The sequence below is a fragment of the Bombina bombina genome, chromosome 6, assembly GCF_027579735.1.
Source record: "Bombina bombina isolate aBomBom1 chromosome 6, aBomBom1.pri, whole genome shotgun sequence".
Taxonomy (NCBI): domain Eukaryota; kingdom Metazoa; phylum Chordata; class Amphibia; order Anura; family Bombinatoridae; genus Bombina; species Bombina bombina.
This window is the reverse complement of record NC_069504.1, coordinates 1,111,488,533-1,111,507,894: the sequence shown is the minus strand read 5'-3', so window position 1 is coordinate 1,111,507,894 and position 19,362 is coordinate 1,111,488,533. Positions and strand designations below refer to the sequence as shown.

Below are 19,362 nucleotides of genomic sequence, written 5' to 3'. Positions count from 1 at the left end.
GCGGCGATGTTGTGGGGGGCAGGTTAGGGGTTAATAAATATAATATAGGGGTCGGCGGGGTTAGGGGCAGCAGATTAGGGGTACATAAGTATAACGTAGGTGGCGGTCGGCAGATTAGGGGTTAAAAATTTTAATCGAGTGGCGGCGGTGTGGGGGGACCTCGGTTTAGGGGTACATAGGTAGTTTATGGGTGTTAGTGTACTTTAGGGTACAGTAGTTAAGAGCTTTATAAACCGGCGTTAGCCAGAAAGCTCTTAACTCCTGCTATTTTCAGGCGGCTGGAATCTTGTCGTTAGAGCTCTAACGCTCACTTCAGAAACGACTCTAAATACCAGCGTTAGAAAGATCCCATTGAAAATATAGGCTACGCAAATGGCGTAGGGGGATCTGCGGTATGGAAAAGTCGCGGCTGAAAAGTGAGCGTTAGACCCTTTAATCACTGACTCCAAATACCAGCGGGCGGCCAAAACCAGCGTTAGGAGCCTCTAACGCTGGTTTTGACGGCTACCGCCGAACTCCAAATATAGGCCTAAGAAATTTCAGAACATCATGACACAGTATAACCTATTTGACTCTTGGAGATGTCTGAACTCCTCTGACCGTGACTACACATTCTTTTCCAGAGCCCACAATTCTTACTCCCGAATAGACACAATTTTCTGTGACTCTTGGTCTCTTGACAGTATTTCCCGTGCTCAGATCACGGTGTGTCCATGGTCGGACCACGATATGGTCTCTATCGATCTAACCTTCTCTCCAAAAGGGGGTGGGAAGGGGACATGGAGACTCACAGACTACCTAATTAAAAACCCCATGACAACTCAGACAGCCAAAGATTTAACAGAATTTTTCTCGCTCAATGACCTAGGACAGACTAAAGATGACATCTTATGGGCCTCTATGAAGGCGTACATGAGAGGGACTTTCCTAAAAAGGGCAGCTCGGCTACACCGAGAAAAGGGGGCGACCCTAGCACAGCTGTTTGGAGAATTAAGAACATTAGAGAGAGACAATAAAACAGGCCCTTCTAGTAATTTAGCCGCGCACATTGGGGAGGTTCGGGCAGAAATAACAAATAAAGAATTACAAAAGATACAGGAAAATATCCTTCGGTTTAAACAATTGTTCTACTATCAAGGAAACCGAGCAGATTGACTTCTGGCCAATAAACTTAGAGCGAGACTTAAAGGGACATTATACACTCATTTTTTCTTTGCATAAATGTTTTGTAGATGATCTATTTATATAGCCCATAAAGTTTGTCTTTTAAAAAAATGTATAGTTTTGCTTATTTTTAAATAACATTGCTCTGATTTTCAGACTCCTTACCAAGCCCCTAAGTTTTATGTGAATACAGTCAGATACCTTCTCCAGCTTGCTCCTGTTTGTGTAAAGGGTCTTTTCATATGCAAAAGAAGGGGGAGGGGGGAGTGTCTTATTTGCCACTTGCAGTGGGCTTTCCAGCTGCCTTTTCAACAGAGCTAAACGGACAGCTTCTAAGTAAGTTTTTAAACCGTTTTAATGCTGGATTTTTATATCAGTATCTGTGCATCTTATTCTTTATAGTAGTGTCTTTTACATGCAGTTATATAAAAATTAGTGTATACTGTCCCTTTAAATCATCCCTAATTCAAAGAATTAAAATAGAGAGTAGAGTAGTTTACTCCCCGAAAGAGATAGGTGAGGCATTTAGAACTTACTATGAAAACGTATATAATATTGGTAAACAGGAAAATATAGACATAGCACAACGCCTGACTATAACTAAATTTCTAAAAACATTAAACATACCTATACTGACTGAAGATTGGGCCGAACAACTATCTGAACCTATTAATCTACTTGAAATTAAAAAAGCAATTAAACAGCTAAAGCTCCATAAGACCCCTGGCCCGGACGGCTTTTCCCCCCTATTTTATAGGTCCTATAGTGACATTCTCTCACCTTACTTACAGAGGCTCTTTACCCAAGCCTTTGAATCAGGCTCGTTACTCCCTGAGTTTCTTGAGGCCAGTATCTTAACCATACCTAAGGAAGGGAAAGACCCTCAGCTATGTTCTAGCTATCGTCCCATATCGCTCATAAACATAGATGTCAAATTATTTGCTAAAATTTTAGCTAGTAGATTATCTAAACTGTTGCCTACTATCATCCATAGAGACCAAGTTGGTTTTACCCTGTTTAGACAGGGCTCAGATAGCACTAGGAGACTTTTAAAAATCTTTACAGAGACGCAGAAAATGGGCCTCCCACTCCTGACCCTGTCGTTTGATGCCAAGAAGGTGTTTGACAGGGTCAGGTGGGATTATATGGATGAGGTTATGAAACATCTGGGTATCCCGAGAGCTTTTCAAGTGGCCATTAGAGCCTTATATTCTGGCCCCACAGCCAGAGTGAGAGGATTGGGCTTCTGCTCTGACCTCTTTTCTCTCAGTAACGGGACTAGACAGGGGTGCCCTCTCTCCCCACTCCTGTTCACTATAGCCATTGAGCCATGTCAACATCCAGACATTAAAGGCCTCTTTCTCCATGGTATCCTTCAGAAACTGAGCCTCTTCGCTGATTACCTCACAGTCTTCTTATCGTACCCCATTAGATCCTTACCTCCCCTCTTTGACCTATTTAGACTCTTTGGTACTCTCTCGTACTACAAGCTAAATGTAGATAAAACTGAGGCTTATCCCCTGAACCTACCTGAGGCCCAAATTGTCAGTCTCTGTGAGCATTATTCCTTCAAATGGAATAGAGATGGCATTAAACATCTAGGGGTGTTCCTCTCGCACGACCCAAAAAGGGTGGTGGAGGGGAACTACTCTTGTATATTACAATCCCTAACCCACGATGTCACATTACCCAGATACAGAGTTATCCTGGATGGGGAGAATCTCTGCTTTCAAGATGATGCTGCTCCCGAAACTTACATACCTCTTCAGATGCTTGCCCCTAGGAGTTCCGAAAACCCTCCTAGACCGATTCCAATCGGTCCTAAACACCTATGTTTGGGGCAACACCAAACCCTGTATAGCGCGTGCTATCCTACAAGCGCCAATAGCAAAAGGCGGGTTGGGATTACCTAATTTAAAATCCTACTATGATGCTGCAATGTTGACTCATATCTCTAACTGGCAGGGATCAGATGAGCGCCCCAGATGGTACGAGATAGAGCAAGCATCGCTTCTTACCAATGTTTTTCTACAGGATCTCCCATGACACCCGCAACACTGCTTAACTAAATTCCCGATTACTAATTCAGTCTTACTTGATTGCCTAAAAGCTTGGCACAAACTAAGACACTATCCTCAGGTAGCCCCTCACCCTTCCTCAATCCATAGTATCAGGGGCCTGATCTTGGGCCTCCCCGAATCTAATCCCAAACTTTGGGAAACCTCGAGTTTGCGAATTCTCACAGACCTATTCGATGTAGCCAGTTGGCTTACTACTAATGAAATGAACCTAATATTTGACATCCCCCAAAAACTCACATTCGAATCAATGAGATTTCGGCCCATTTTACATAGTTGGGGGTTTACCACCTCGACCCCTAGAGATATGACCTAATGGGAAACAAGATGGAAGGCAGGACTGCAGGGAAAGGAGACCTATGACAATACACTACACATGCTTAATGGATTCCATAAAACTAAAAAAGACCCATAACATTCTAGCATGGGAAAGAGACCTTAGATTTGTTGGGGAAACGGAAAGCTGGGAGAGTGCTATTATATTAACTAAAACAACAATCCACTGTGTCACACTGTTTGAACTTTACTACAAGCTCCTGACTAGATGGCATTGGGTCCCGGACAGACTACACAGACTTTCACACACTAACTCAGATTTATGTTGGAGGAATTGTGGAAATAGAGGTGATGATAGACACATATGGTGGGAATGCCCCTGCATACAAAATTTGCGCAAAGAGGTACTAGACCTATGCGACAAACTTGGCATCCCAACAGTACGAACCCCAGAGAGATGCTTACTCCACATAGAGCATCCCCAGAGCACCAAGGCCCAAAAAAACCCATTAATATATGTCATGATGGCAACGAAACTCGCTCTAGCGAGACACTGGAAGCAACAGGTTACCCCCCATTACATAAAATATTAGAAATTACCAATTACATCAGAGGCATGGAGGAGGCAGTTTCTATCAATAGAGGTACCCTTGACTTGTACTCTCAAATATGGGAACCTTGGAATTCTCTACACGCAAAAGCTAGAGTTTAAGATAGACTGAGTCGCATTCCCTTCTGAGAATCTACCAGATCTCTTCTTTCTCTTCTTCCCTTCATGCTTTTTTTCTTTTTCCCCTTTTCTGAGCTTTTCCCTTCTCATTCTTCCCCCTACCCCCTTTCCCATACACACCTGATTTTGTATGTTTTGCTCTGATGATATCACAGACATTTGACGATGGCTGTGACTAGACCAATGCTTGCTCATATGTTGTTACCATTGTTACCTTAAATTATGTGGTTTAAGCCCACAGATATGGGAAGCAGTACCCAACACCTACTTTTATGTACATATACATGGTTTTTCTTATGTTTACTGCACTAAAAAGGAAAATAGGTATCCTTCTAGATCGCCTCTACGGTTCAGACACTTGATATTCTGTGACACTGATTTCTATGTAAACTGAATATGCTATTTCTGTTATGTCTGGACCTGTGGTCCTATCTGCATTTTGTATTCTGTACACTATGATATGTTTGTTACCTTCAATAAAAATGTATTTAAAAAATAAATAAAAAATACTGCACCCTGGTTGTTCATCATTTCACACAGACTAGTCACTCCATTGGAAAACTCACAATTAAAATACTGAAAGGAAACTTTAAAAGTACCCAGGTGTAGATCTGAGAGGTAAATGTATTAAGACTACATTTCAATGGTTCTTAACCTATTAAAAATCTCACATCTAATTAAAGGGGGCTAAAAAATTGCTACAGGGGATGTAAAAAAGAGGGCACCTACCTACATACAGTATGTGGTGAGAATGCCCCAAAGTCAATAACATATGGGGGTTTCTCTCTAACTATTTAAGTGAATAGTCTAGTCAAAATTAAACTTTCACGATTCAGATAAAGGGATCGATTTAACAAGGGCCGAATGGGCTTTGTTCCCCTTGTTTCCGCACGAGCCTTCAGGCTCCCCGGAAACAGAAGTTGTGAAGCAGCAGTCTAAAGACCGCTGCTTCATAACTTGTCTGCTACCTCGGAGGCTGCGGTGCTCAATCCGCCCAATCCTATACTAAAAAAATCTAAGCTACCTATTACCCCTGAAAGGGCATTTGTATGGGCATTGCCCTTATTGGCTGATTTCAACATTTCAGCCAATAGGAATGCAAGGTACCCCAATATAACAGGGGTACCTTGCATTCAATCTTTAGTGTGCAGCGGAGATCCAGTGAAGAGGAGGCTCCGTGTTGGACGTCCGCGGCTCCAGCGAGCCTGCTCCATGCCGCCAAAGCTCTTCGCCACAGGGATGAAGAAAGAAGATGGCCCCGCGCTGGATGAAGATGTTGCTGCCTGGATGAAGACTTTACTCTGCCTGGAAGAAGATGGATGTCCCCACTTCAGGAATGGTGAGTACATTTTTTGTGGTTAGTGTTAGTTTTTTTTGGGTGGGTTTAATTTTCAGATTAGGGCTTTTTTTATTTTTTATTGGGCACTAAAGAGCTGATTGCCCTTTTAAGAGCAATGCCCATACAAATGCCCCTTTAGGAGCAATGGGAAGCATAGGTTTTTTTAGAGTTAGTTTTTTTTTTATTTTGGGGGGTTGGGCGGGTGTGGGGTTTTACTGTTAGGGGGTACTTTATAATTTTTCTAATGTAAAAGAGCTGATTTCTTCAGGACAATGCCCTACAAAAGGCTATTGGTAGTTTATTGCTAGATTAGGGGGTGTTTTTATAGGGGTATTAGATTAGGTTTAATTTTTATTATTTTGGATAATTTTGTTTACTAACTTTTGTCATCTTAGATTTTTTTTATTTTTCGTAATTTTAAACAGTTTTTTTGTAAAAAAATAAATTTTGTAGTGTTAGGATTTTTAATTTTGTAATTTAGGTTTTTTATTTTTAGTTTATTTTAGTTTTCTAAATAGTAATGTTAGGTTTATTTATAGTTTAAGCAGGGGAGGACTGATTAGCTGGACAAATAGGAGCTGGACCGAGGGCCCAGCATGAAGGGGTCCCACAAATGGCATCTCCATGGCTACTGGTGTCCTGCTTAAGCTGGGGCTGACAGCTGCTTTATCAGTAACTAAGCAGGAAAGTGTGGGTTTAGTGGGACCCTGGCCCTTGATGTAGGGTTTGTTGCTCGGGGGCCCAGGGCAGGGAGGCTGCCATGTTCATTTGCATAAATTTGAATACATTTGGGTCAGTGTGAGATGGTGGGGGCCCTTCCCTAATTTTTGCCCAGGGGCCCTAATTGGTCTTGGTCCTCCCCTGAGTTTAAGCTTATGTTTTTTTTTATTTCACAGTACGTTTTTTTATTTTAAGGTAATTATATTGTAAGTTTAATTCAAAGTTAGGGGGTGTTAGGTTTAGGGGTTAATAGTTTAATTTAGTTTGTCACGATGTGGGGGACTGGCGGTTTAGGGGTTAATATGTTTAGTTTAATATTTGTGATGCGGGGGTGGCGGTTTAGGGGTTAATAGGTTTATTTTAGTAGTTGCGATGTGGGGGGCCGGAGGTTTAGAGGTTAATAGGTTTATTTAGTGTCGGCGATGTCGGGGCGACGGATTAGGGGTTAATATCTTTATTTAGTGTTGGCGATGTCGGGGGTGGTGGTTTAGGGGTTAATAACTTTATTTAGTGTTGGCGATGTCGGGGGCGACAGTTTAGAGGTAATAACTTTATTTAGTGTCGGCGATGTCGGGGCGGCGGATTAGGGGTATTAAGACTAGGGGTTTATTGATAGACATCAATGGGGATTGCGTTATAGTGATCGCCATTCCGCAATCACAGGTGTTAGTGTTTTCTAACACTTTTTCTCCATTGATGTCTATAGGGGGATACGTGTACGAGCACGTCAAGTCAGGCCTTGGCTTTTGTGCGGTATGGAGCTTAACGCACCATATCGCACAACACAAGAAGGTTTTTTTGTAACTTGTAATGGCAGCGCTATGGCAAGTGCGGTACCGCTAGATTTTTAGCGTGATTTACGCACCGGGTTTAGTGCAAAACTTGTAATTTTGGTGAATATTAATAATAAAAATAATACGATGTAGGTGTTTTCACAAATGTGTTTCTGCATATTGCATACCTGATCTAATACTTAATAATAATAATAATAATAATAATAATAATAGCTTCTGAAAATATATTTATTTCACTCTGCATTTGTAAGGGTTATTCTCCCAATTTAGTATTAGTAATAATAATAATAATAATAATAATAATAATAATAATAATAATAATAACATGATGTGTATGTTTTCACAAATGCCTTTCTGTATATCTGATCGAATACTTGTGTAGCTAAACACATTTCCCTATTTGTGACAGGCAGCCCTGGTTCTATGGTTGGGGATTTAACCTTCCGCGGGGTCAAGCCCTACTAGACAAGTGGAATCTAATACCTGAAGGAACAGACATCCTTATTACACATGGGCCCCCTCTAGGTAAGATGCAGATCACTGTTATTTTGTATTTCTCAGCGGTACGTGCCTTTGGTTAACTCAGGGGCTGGCAGAGAGTGCCACACATTGCACAAAGATCTCATATTTAGTAGTAAAGGAATTTAAATATTTGGAATGGAATGGAGAGATCTATTTATGGCTTTGTATTGTTTTCTGCATTTTAGATTTGACAGCTGCTTCTAAAAGATGATACAATTGGAGATATATATATAGGCAAACCATTAAGAGTCTATTGTATAGACAATCAATGGAAGCATCATAATTATCTCTCATTTTTCTTTATGAAAATAATGCTGGTGAAATCCCAAGTGCTGTTCTTTAGTATTTTCTGATGTCTGAGATGGAAATGTTAGAATAAAACTATATTTGTGAAATGATCTATTCTGGTATGAAATGCAAAAACTGGTCACATTGTTCTATAAAGACACTACATACTGTGGGCTAGATTACGAGTGGAGCGCTATTTAGCGCTCCAGCTCACATGGTAACCACTAAACGGAGGCTTTTTAGGTTGATCTCTTATTACAAGTTGATAGTTTAACGTTAGCATGCGAGCAAAAATATTGCGACCATGTTAACGTATTCTCCCTTAGACTGCATGCAAACTGAAAAAAAAAAACAGCCATATTTGCGCGCTACCCAATTGCGTTTAATCAAATGCGCTAAAATCAACATGGATTATGAATATTTCACATCCCAATATTCTTAACATACAGAACTATGTACTTTTGATTGTAAACACATATTTATATATATATATATATATATATATATATATATATATATATATATACACAAAACATGGAAGGGAACTGCACTCCAAGACCGGATCAGGTACACATCCTGTAACTCAGTAAAATCCAGCCCTGGGTGCTAAATAGCACTCCAAAAAAGTTAAAATGACAACTGGAAAGGTTAGTCACCGCATCTGGCCAAATGGGAAAGCTCAGGCACCACGTCAAGGTCCTTTCCTTAGCCTGAGTCCCTAACACAGGCACACCATCATGCGAGCTCACAAAGCTAAACAAACTGAGAACAAAGAAGGGGTGCACAGGTGGCTGTAATCACCCATAGAAAATACAAAACATGGAAGGGAACTGCACTCCAAGACCGGATCAGGTACACATCCTGTAACTCAGTAACATCCAGCCCTGGGTGCTAAATAGCACTCCAAAAAAGCTGTGATGTCACCAGAGCCACAGGCAGTTAACCCCAGTCTGGAATGGGTGCAAGAACCAAGGGAGATTACAAATAAAAAGTAATACAACACATAGAAACACCCAGCACTCACCAGCTAGCTCACAGCTAAGATAAAATCACAACTGGAAAGGTTAGTCACCGCATCTGGCCAAATGGGAAAGCTCAGGCACCACGTCAAGGTCCTTTCCTTAGCCTGAGTCCCTAACACAGGCACACCATCATGCGAGCTCACAAAGCTAAACAAGCTGAGAACAAAGAAGGGGTGCACAGGTGGCTGTAATCACCCATAGAAAATACAAAACATCGAAGGGAACTGCACTCCAAGACCGGATCAGGTACACATCCTGTAACTCAGTAAAATCCAGCCCTGGGTGCTAAATAGCACTCCAAAAAAGCTGTGATGTCACCAGAGCCACAGGCAGTTAACCCCAGTCCGTAATGGGTGCAAGAACCAAGGGAGATTACAAATAAAAAGTAATACAACACATAGAAACACCCAGCACTCACCAGCTAGCTCACAGCTAAGATAAAATCACAACTGGAAAGGTTAAGGCTAAGGAAAGGACCTTGATGTGGTATCTGAGCTTTCCCATTTGGCCAGATGCGGTGACTAACCTTTCCAGTTGTGATTTTATCTTAGCTGTGAGCTAGCTGGTGAGTGCTGGGTGTTTCTATGTGTTGTATTACTTTTTATTTGTAATCTCCCTTGGTTCTTGCACCCATTCCGGACTGGGGTTAACTGCCTGTGGCTCTGGTGACATCACAGCTTTTTTGGAGTGCTATTTAGCACCCAGGGCTGGATGTTACTGAGTTACAGGATGTGTACCTGATCCGGTCTTGGAGTGCAGTTCCCTTCCATGTTTTGTATTTTCTATGGGTGATTACAGCCACCTGTGCACCCCTTCTTTGTTCTCAGTTTGTTTAGCTTTGTGAGCTCGCATGATGGTGTGCATGTGTTAGGGACTCAGGCTAAGGAAAGGACCTTGACGTGGTGCCTGAGCTTTCCCATTTGGCCAGATGCGGTGACTAACCTTTCCAGTTGTGATTTTATCTTAGCTGTGAGCTAGCTGGTGAGTGCTGGGTGTTTCTATGTGTTATATATATATATATCTTTATATACCTGTATATACTGTACAGTATATATACCTATAAATATAGATATGTATTTTACATGAACAGTATCAGATATATATAGAAAGATATATTTAATAATAAAAAGTACATTATTTTCTATGTGAAGAACATAGGAATGTAAAATATGTGTAACCCGCATCGAGGTTCGCAACTTAGGACTAATGCGGTTGGGTTAGAGTACATGAAGAATTGCTATCTTCAGTGCGCGTTATTGAAATATTAAATATAAAATATATACAAATATTAATGATAACTATTTCAAATTATTATACATAGGCCCATATTTATCAAGCTCCGTACGGAGCTTGAAGGGCTGTGTTTCTGGCGAGTATTCAGACTCGCCAGAAACACAAGTTATGAAGCAGTGGTCAAGAGACTGCTGCTACATAACCCTGTCCGCCTGCTCTGAGCAAGCGGACAGGAATCGCCGCAATTCAACCCGATCGAGTACGATCGGGTTGATTGACACCCCCTGCTGGCGGCCGATTGGCCTTGATTCTGCAGGGGGCAGCGTTGAACCAGTAGCTCTTGTGAGCTGCTGGTGCAATGCTGAATATGGAGAGCGTATTGCTCTCCGTATTCAGCGAGGTCTGGCGGACCTGATCCCCACTGGCGGATCAGGTCCGCCAGACTTTGATAAATCGAGGCCATACTATGAAAAATATTTAGATATTCTATATATCTATAGGAATAGATATACAGGCATAGGTGTGTATATATAATATATATATATTTATATATGCATTTGTAAAAAGGCACTCACAGGATTTTTTCTTAAAATTCACACTTCCTTTATTTTCAATCCATTAAAACATGTCAATGCTTCCGCTGGAATACCAGCCTTTTTCAAGACAGTAATAATAAAGTGCATACTATCAATAAAGTGCTCTGAGCACTTTATTATACTGTCTTGAAAAAGGCTGGTATTCCAGCGGAAGCATTGACATGTTTTAATGGATTGAAAATAAAGGAAGTCTGAATTTTAAGAAAAAATCCTGTGAGTGCCTATCTAGAAACGCCTGTTTCAATACAAGAACTTTAAAGTTGCGTACAGGTATCTACTAAGATTTTAAGTGAGTGCAAGGTTTAGGATGACAAATATATATATACACTGTATACTGTATGCATTGTATTTACAATAAAAAGTACATTATCTTGTAAGCGAAGAACATTGGAATGTGAAATATGTACAGTACATATACAGTAAAACATATACTTAAATACATATGCACTAACATCTATAAATACATAGTAAACACAGCTTCAGGGAAGCGCTCGGACATCTGCTCAGTATGGTAATCGGCAAAGCAGTGATCTTCGCGTAAGCACCACACCCCCTCTTGACGTCACACTGACATATCCCGAATCTGTCAGCTGTACCAGTGCAGTAAAAGGAGCGTTCCACCGCCACTCCAACAAGAAATAATCAACAGCAACCAACGCACCCGGTAAGGGCGAACAGTAACAAAAAGATAGTCCCAGACTCAGACTTGTGCAAAAAGCTGTATTGCTTGTTTCAAAATCCAAGTAACAAAGGTATATAATGGGTGAAAAGACAGGCAGCAAAGAAATGGTCAAACGCGGTTCATGTATTACACTAACACTAAACTACCTATAACCCTTAAAAGGGACTTTTGTAATTTTTGTAATTGTTCAAATCAGCCAATAGGATTTAAGTAGCTCTCATCTTATTGGCTGATATGACATTTTCAGCCAATAGAATTGCAAGGTACCCCAATATAAAACAGGTACCTTGCATTCAATCTTCAGTGTGCGGAGGACGATCACATGAAGTTGACCCTCCACATTGGATGTCTGCGCGGCTGCCGTTCCAGCTTCGCTCTGCCTCCACACCACCGAGATGAAAATGGAAGATGGTGCTGCCCTGGAAGAAGATCTTCGCTGCTTGGATGAAGACTTTGCTCCACCTGGAAGAAGATTGATGTCCGGACTTCAGAAATGGTATGTACATTTTTTGGGGTAAGTGTTAGGGTTTTTTTTTAGGGGGGGGTTTAGATTAGGGCTATTTTTATTTTTTATTGTGCAGCAAAAGAGCTGATTGACCATACAAATGCCCCTTTAGGGGCAATTGGTAGATTAGATTTTTTTAGAGTTAGGTCTTATTATTTGGGGGTTGTCTTGGGGTTTTACTCTTAGGGGTTAATTTGTATTTTTTAATAGAAAAGAGCTGATTTCTTCAGGGCAATGCCCTTTTAATGGTTATTGGTAGTTTAGTGTTAGATTAGTCTGTGTTTTTATTTGGGGTGGCTTTTTTGTTTTTATAGGGGTATTAGATTAGGTTTACATTTTTTAATTTTAGATAATTTTGTTTATTTTTTTTCTGTAAACTTAGATTTTTTTTATTTTTTGTAATATTAGATTTTTTTTTTTTAATTTAACCTTAGGAATTTTTTTAATGTTAAATTAGGATTTTTTTATTTTGGTAATTTTTAATTAATTGTTTAGAGATAGTCTTTTTATTTTATGCAATTGGGGTTGATTTAGGGGGATTAGGTTAGGGGGCTTAGTGATTAGATTAATACTTTGCGTTGTGGGGGGGGTTGGAAGATTAGGGGTTAATAGTATTAATAGGTAGATTACGTTGTGGAGGTTTGGCGGATTAGGGGTTAATAATGTAATTAGATACTTTGCATTGTGGGTGGCGGATTAGGGGTTAATAACTTTATTAGATACTTTGTGATTTGGGGGTTGACGGATTAGGAATTAATACATTTATTAGTTATTGCAGTGGGGGGATGGCGGCTGAGAGGTAAATATTGAATATGCCATAGGCGTTTGTTAAGACTTCCAGGGAGTTAAGGTGTTCATATACTCAGCGCAAGGCTTGCTGCGCCTGTCTGTGTGGCAAGGTGAATATGGAGTAAAATATCTCCATTTTTGCCACGTAAGTCCTTGCGCTGAATATGTGATACCGACTTGCGACACCAGTACTATGTTAGTTTATGAGAGTAAGAACAGTGCCCGAGGGGTAAAATACACGTGACGCATTTGTATGTGGTGCCGTATATGTGATCGCTACATTCGTCTAATAATAGCTGATGCCGGCTTTTGCGCGCAACGCCACTTATGTGATCGGGCCCAAGATATATTAAATGTATTATTTTAATTAAATATTCACTAAATTATAGCAGAAAATAAGGAAAGATACATTTACTTCCATATTAGACAGCTAGATTAAGAGTTTGGCGTTATGATCAAAAAAGCATCATTATGGCCCATAACGCTGCTTTTTCCCTAACGCTGCTGTTACAAGTCTTGTAGGTATAGCTGTACCGCACACCTTTAAGCCTGTCACGCAACGTCAGTACCGCACTTTTAAAAAAGTCCTTTTTCAATAGCGCCGGTATTATGAGTTTGCCTGGGAGGCCAAAAAGTGAGTGGTACACTTTAAATAACCACAAGATCCATAACGCAATCTAAAGTCAGTAGTTATGAGTTTTACGTTACAAAGCTGTAGCATAAAACTCATAACTAAAGTGTTAAAAAGTACACTAACACCCATAAACTACCTATTAACCCCTAAACCGAGGCCCTCCTAGCATTGCAAACACTATTTAAATATTATTAACCCCTAATCTGCCATCCGCCCACAATGCTGCTAAAATAAACCTATTAACCCCTAAATTGCAAGCCCCCCCACAACGAAATATACTTAAATAAACTATTAAACCCTAAACCGAAAGCCTCCCACAACAAAATATACTAAAATAAACCATTAACCCCTAAACCTAACGACCCCCTAACTTTATATTAAAATTACAATTTCCCTATCTTAAATTAAATTAAAACTTACCTGTCACATTAAATAAATTAATTACAATTTTAAACTAACAATTAAACAAAGATAATAATTAAACTATAATTAAACTAACTATTAATTAAATTAAACTAAACTACACATTAAAAAAATCCTAAAACTACTCTAAAAATTAAAATAAAGTATCTAATTACAAAAAAATCAAACTCTAAATTACGAAAAATAAGAAACAAATGATCAAAAATAAAAAAGAATTACACCTAATCTAATAGCCCTATCAAAATAAAAAGCCCCCCCAAAAAATAAAAATAAACCCTAGCCTACAATAAACTACCAATGGCCCTTAAAAGGTTTGTATGGGCATTGCCCTTTAAAGGGCATTCAGCTCTTTTGCATGCCAAGACCCTAATCTAAAAATAAAATCCACCCAAAAAACCCTTAAATAAACCTAACACTAACCACCGACGATCCACTTACAGTTATTGAAGTCCCGCTTGAAGGATCCATCCAGCCGACAAGAAGAATTTATTCAGGCGGCCTCTTCGATCTTCATCCAGCCGGTGAAGTCCTCATCCATGGGGCAAGAAGTCTTCATCCAGACGGCATCTTCTATCTTCAACCATCCGGCACGGAGTGGGTCCATCCTGAAGACATCCAGCGTGGAGCATTCTCTTCATACGGCCACCGCCGTAAACTGGAACTTCAATGCAAGTGACGTCATCCAGGATGGTGTCCCTTGCATTCCTATTGGCTGAAAGATTTCAATCAGCTAATAGGATTAGAGCTGCTAAAATCCTATTGTCTGTTCCAATCAGCCAATAGGATTTGAGCAGCTCTCATCCTATTCTCTGTTCCAATCAGCCAACAGGATTGAGGTCTCGTCCTATTGGCTTATTGGAATAACCAACAGAATGAGAGCTGCTCAAATCCTATTGGCTGATTGGAACAGCCAATAGGATTTTAGCAGCTCTAATCCTATTGGCTGATTGAAATCTTTCAGCCAATAGGAATGCAAGGGACGCCATCTTGGATGACCTCACTTGCATTTAATTTCCTGTTTACGGCGGCGACCGTATGAAGAGATGCCGGATGTCTTCAGGATGGACCCGCTCCCCGCCGGATGGATGACGATAGAAGATGCCATCTGGATGAAGACTTCTTGCCGCATGGATGAGAACTTCGCCGGCTGGATGAAGATGGAAGAGGCTGCCCGGATGAAGACTTCTTGCCGCATGCATGAGGAATTCGCCGGCTGGATGGATCCTTCAAGTGGGATTTCAAGAACTGTAAGTGGATCGTCGGGGGGTTAGTGTTAGGTTTTTTTAAGGGTTTTTTGGGTGGGTTTTATTTTTAATTTAGGGTCTGGGCATGTAAAATAGCTAAATGCCGTTTTAAGGGCAATGCCCATACAAATGCCCTTTTCAGGGCAATGAGGAGCTTAGGTTTTTTAGATAGTTATTTTATTTGGGAGGGTTGGTTGTGGGGGTGGTGGGTTTTACTCTTGCGGGAGTTTTTGTATTTTTTTTTACAGGTAAAACACTTGATATCTTTGGGGCAATGGTAGTTTACTGTAGGCTAGGGTTTTTTTTTTTATTTTGGGGGGCTTTTTTATTTTGATAGGGCTATTAGATTAGGTGTAAGTCTTTTTGTTTTTGATAATTGGTTTCTTATTTTTTGTAATTTAGTGTTTTTTATTTTAATGTAATTTAGTTATTTTTAGTAATTTTAGAGTTTAGTTTTTTTTGTAATGTTAGGTTTTAGTGTTAGGTAGGTTAGGTTTTATTTCACAGTTTATTTTGTATTTATTTTAACTAGGTACTTATTAAATAGTTAATAACTATATACTAACTAGTCTACCTAGTTAAAATAAATGCAAACTTACCTGTGAAATAAAAATAAAACCTAAGCTAGCTACAATATAACTATTAGTTATATTGTAGCTAGATTAGGTTTTATTTTACAGGTAAGTATTTAGTTAATAATTGTAACTTTAATTTAGCTATATTTTAATTATGTTAAAGTTAGGGGGTGTTAGGGTTAGGGTTACGTTAGGGTTATGTTAGGGTTAGTATTAGGTTTAGGGATTAATAGATTTATTTAGTGGTAGTGATGTGGGAGGAGGCCAGAGGTTTAGGGGTTAATAAATGTAGTATAGTGGCAGCGAAATCGGGAGCGGCAGATTAGGGATTAATAACTGTATGTAGGTGGCGGCGATGTCAGGGGCAGCAGATTATGGGGTTTATAACTGTAAATAGGTGGCAGAGATATCGGGGGCGGCAGATTAGGGGTTAATAACTGTATGTAGGTGGCGGCGATATCGGGCGCGGCAGATTAGGGGTTAATACCTATATGTAGGTGGTGGCGATGTCGGGGATGGCAGATTAGTGGTTAATAACTGTATGTAGGTGGCGGCGATGTCGGGATGGCAGATAAGGGGTTAATAACTGTGTGTAGGTGGCGGCAATGTCGGGCATGGCGGATTAGGGGTGTTTAGACTCGGGTTTATGTTAGGGTGTTAGGTTTAAACATAACTTTTTATTTCCCCATAGACATCAATGGGGCTGCGTTACGGAGCTTTTTATTCTGCGATTGCAGGTGTTAGGTTTCTTTTTTGCCGGCTCTCCCCATTGATGTCTATGGGGAAATTGTGCATGAGCTCGTCAAAGCAGTGCTTGATTTCGGTGCGATATGGAGCTCAACGCCACCATATCGCCCGCACAAGTCTGCTTTTTTAAAACGTATAATAGCAGCGCTATAGGGAGGTGAAATAACGCCGCTTTTGTGGCGGTCATAAAATCCCTATAGCGCTCAAAACTCGTAATCTAACTGAGAGTCTTGTAAAGCACATCTGGATATTATATTTTCCTGGTCACCGCTCTAAAATGTGTATCGTGTCTCCTGTCTCACTAGTTGCTATGGTAATCTTGTCCTTGTTTGGTAGTCATTGACTTTTACGGCCCGATTTTCTAAAATTCATCAGCATGACAAAAAATATCATAGCAACTCTCACATTGGTATACCTCAGTATATTATCTAAGAAAAGGGGCGCTACCTGGTAAGTCGTGAACTTACCTAAATAGAAAGTAATGAAGTTAGAATGTGGAATCTCCCATGGGAATGAATAGGAAAGAGAGCACCCGGTGCTGATAGTAATTTTTTTTAAGCCCACACATACTGCAAGTCTGACAATTGAAATATAAGGAACCTTTTAAAATATTTACATCTTGCTAATAACAATTTCAACTTTTTTTTCAAAACAACTGTGTACCTTAAATCCATACTGTGTACCATAATCCAACATTTTCCCTTTTTAATTCAGAAAGAACATGCAATTTTTTAAAAAAAAAATCCAGTTTACTTCTTTTATCTAATTCCCTTAATTATTTTGTTACCTTTTGTTTTAACATTAAGGACCGGGAATTTCAGAGGAAAAGTCTGATTTTTTTTTTTTGTTTTAGCATTTTTGCTATCACTCTATCTAAACAGAAATAGACCCTTGTTTGTTTGTTTGTTTGTTTGTTTTCTTATTTACTTATCAAAATTATATATTTTTTTAGTAGACAACCCAAAGTATTGTTTTAGGCACATTTTGGTAAATTCCATGCTACCATTTTGAAGCCAAATATGATCATATTAAAAACATGTTTACTTTTACACAAACTTTGGGTTTCTTACTGAAATTATTTACATATCACGTATCCAGTCAGTACACAAATGGTTGTAAAAGCTTCTGTGGGATCCTCTTTGTTTTAAAATAGCAGACATACATGGCTTTGCCAGTTCTTTTTGGTTATTAGAGAGACGCTAATTGCACCACACTTCTGACATTCCCGGCAGTGAAGGGGTTAATCAGGTACCTTGTAAGGTTAAGTTTAGCTGTAGTGTAGAGATTACCCTCCCGCCTGACACCTCCCAACCCCTGATCCATACCCGATACCTCCCAAACAGCTCTCTTCCCTCACTCCCCCCCCCCCCCACACACACACACACTGTTCACCACCATCGAAGATACTGGCAGACAGTCTGCCAACATGAAGTTTTAGGGCATTGTTTTTTTTAAATTAATTAATGTAATTTTTTTTATTTTTTTTCTGTAGTATAGGATCCTCCCTTGCCCTCCACCACCCTGCTCTCTAACCCTCCCCCCTCAACTAGTTTCGGCCGAGATATATATATTAATGAATCATTTATATATATTGTGACAAGATTCCTTTTGTTTCCTGTCTTGGGACGTTACACTGCCACACAGTCTTTTAGGGAATAAGTTTACAGACACACAGTAATGGAGATCAAGCGACAGTCTGGCTGTTTATTTTAAACATCACAGACAATTCAAATGAAAATAACAGCAACATATAAAACAAAATCCTGAGCGTCTAGGCACTAACTAAACATACAGCAACAGTATCTAACTACTGTCAGTCAGCTGTTCTAGAACTGAAAAAACTAACGTAAAACAAACAAAGTTTAAGGCAAAAGATGTTTACCTTAATGTATAGGGCCTTCAAACAGCAGACAGCTGCTCCTGTTTCCTGCAGTGAGGAAGTGAAGGCTCTGAACTAACTCAGACTTCAGGCTTTATAGCTGCATGATAACACACCTGTATACTGTGGCAGTGTGTGATAAACTGATTAGCTGTATGATTACACCTGTATACTGCTGCACTGTGTGATAAACTATTAGCTGTATGATTACACCTGTACACTGCTGCAGTGTGTGATAAACTGATTAGCTGTATGATTACACCTGTATACTGCTGCAGTGTGTGATAAACTGATTAGCTGTATGATTACACAACTGTATACTGCTGCAGTGTGTGATAAACTGATTAGCTGTATGATTACACCTGTATACTGCTGCAGTGTGTGATAAACTGATTAGCTGTATGATTACACAACTGTATACTGCTGCAGTGTGTGATAAACTGATTAGCTGTATGATTACACAACTGTATACTGCTGCAGTGTGTGATAAACTGATTAGCTGTATGATTACACAACTGTATACTGCTGCAGTGTGTGATAAACTGATTAGCTGTATGATTACACAACTGTATACTGCTGCAGTGTGATAAACTGATTAGCTGTATGATTCCACACCTGTATACTAGAATCAAACACAAGGAAAGAGGCGCCGTATGTGTGAATCTGAAACAGCCAACATCAGATAGAAAACATGTGCAGGGTACTCACAATATGAAAAGGCACTCCAATGTGCCTATAGGAGCAGGCCTGAGGAAACGGTTGATTCCGAGAAACGCGTTGCATGTCACTTATATACTGCACATGAGTGATATATGTATTTTTAATTGTTTTTATTCTTTATTAAACCTTTTTTAAATCATATATCCTCATCTCAAATTGATTATTTCTGAGCTACCTGTTTTATCCGGAGGACTGTGGAGGCTCCTGCCTTATTCCTTATACAGCCAGCTGGTTTGCTGAGAAAGCCAGCCTGCTTCCACTGGCACAATTGAGTGCCGCTACAGAATGTGAGTACCCTGCACAGATTGTGAATTTATCAGTGTACTCCTACAGATTCACACAGTGGTGTGCATTTGTTTGCACCTAGCTCCTGTCTCCATATCGTTGGATCCAGATTCTGAG

At 39.9% G+C, this 19,362-nt stretch overlaps 1 protein-coding gene across 1 annotated transcript in view; it reads left to right on the top strand.

Moving 5' to 3' along the window:
* Positions 1-19,362, top strand: part of MPPED1 (metallophosphoesterase domain containing 1) — a 341,777-nt gene that overhangs the window by 277,337 nt on the left and 45,078 nt on the right. Inside the window, exon 4 of the mRNA XM_053716262.1 lies at positions 7,511-7,626. Coding sequence (XP_053572237.1) covers positions 7,511-7,626 — 116 coding nt within the window. The remainder of the gene's footprint in view (positions 1-7,510; positions 7,627-19,362) is intronic.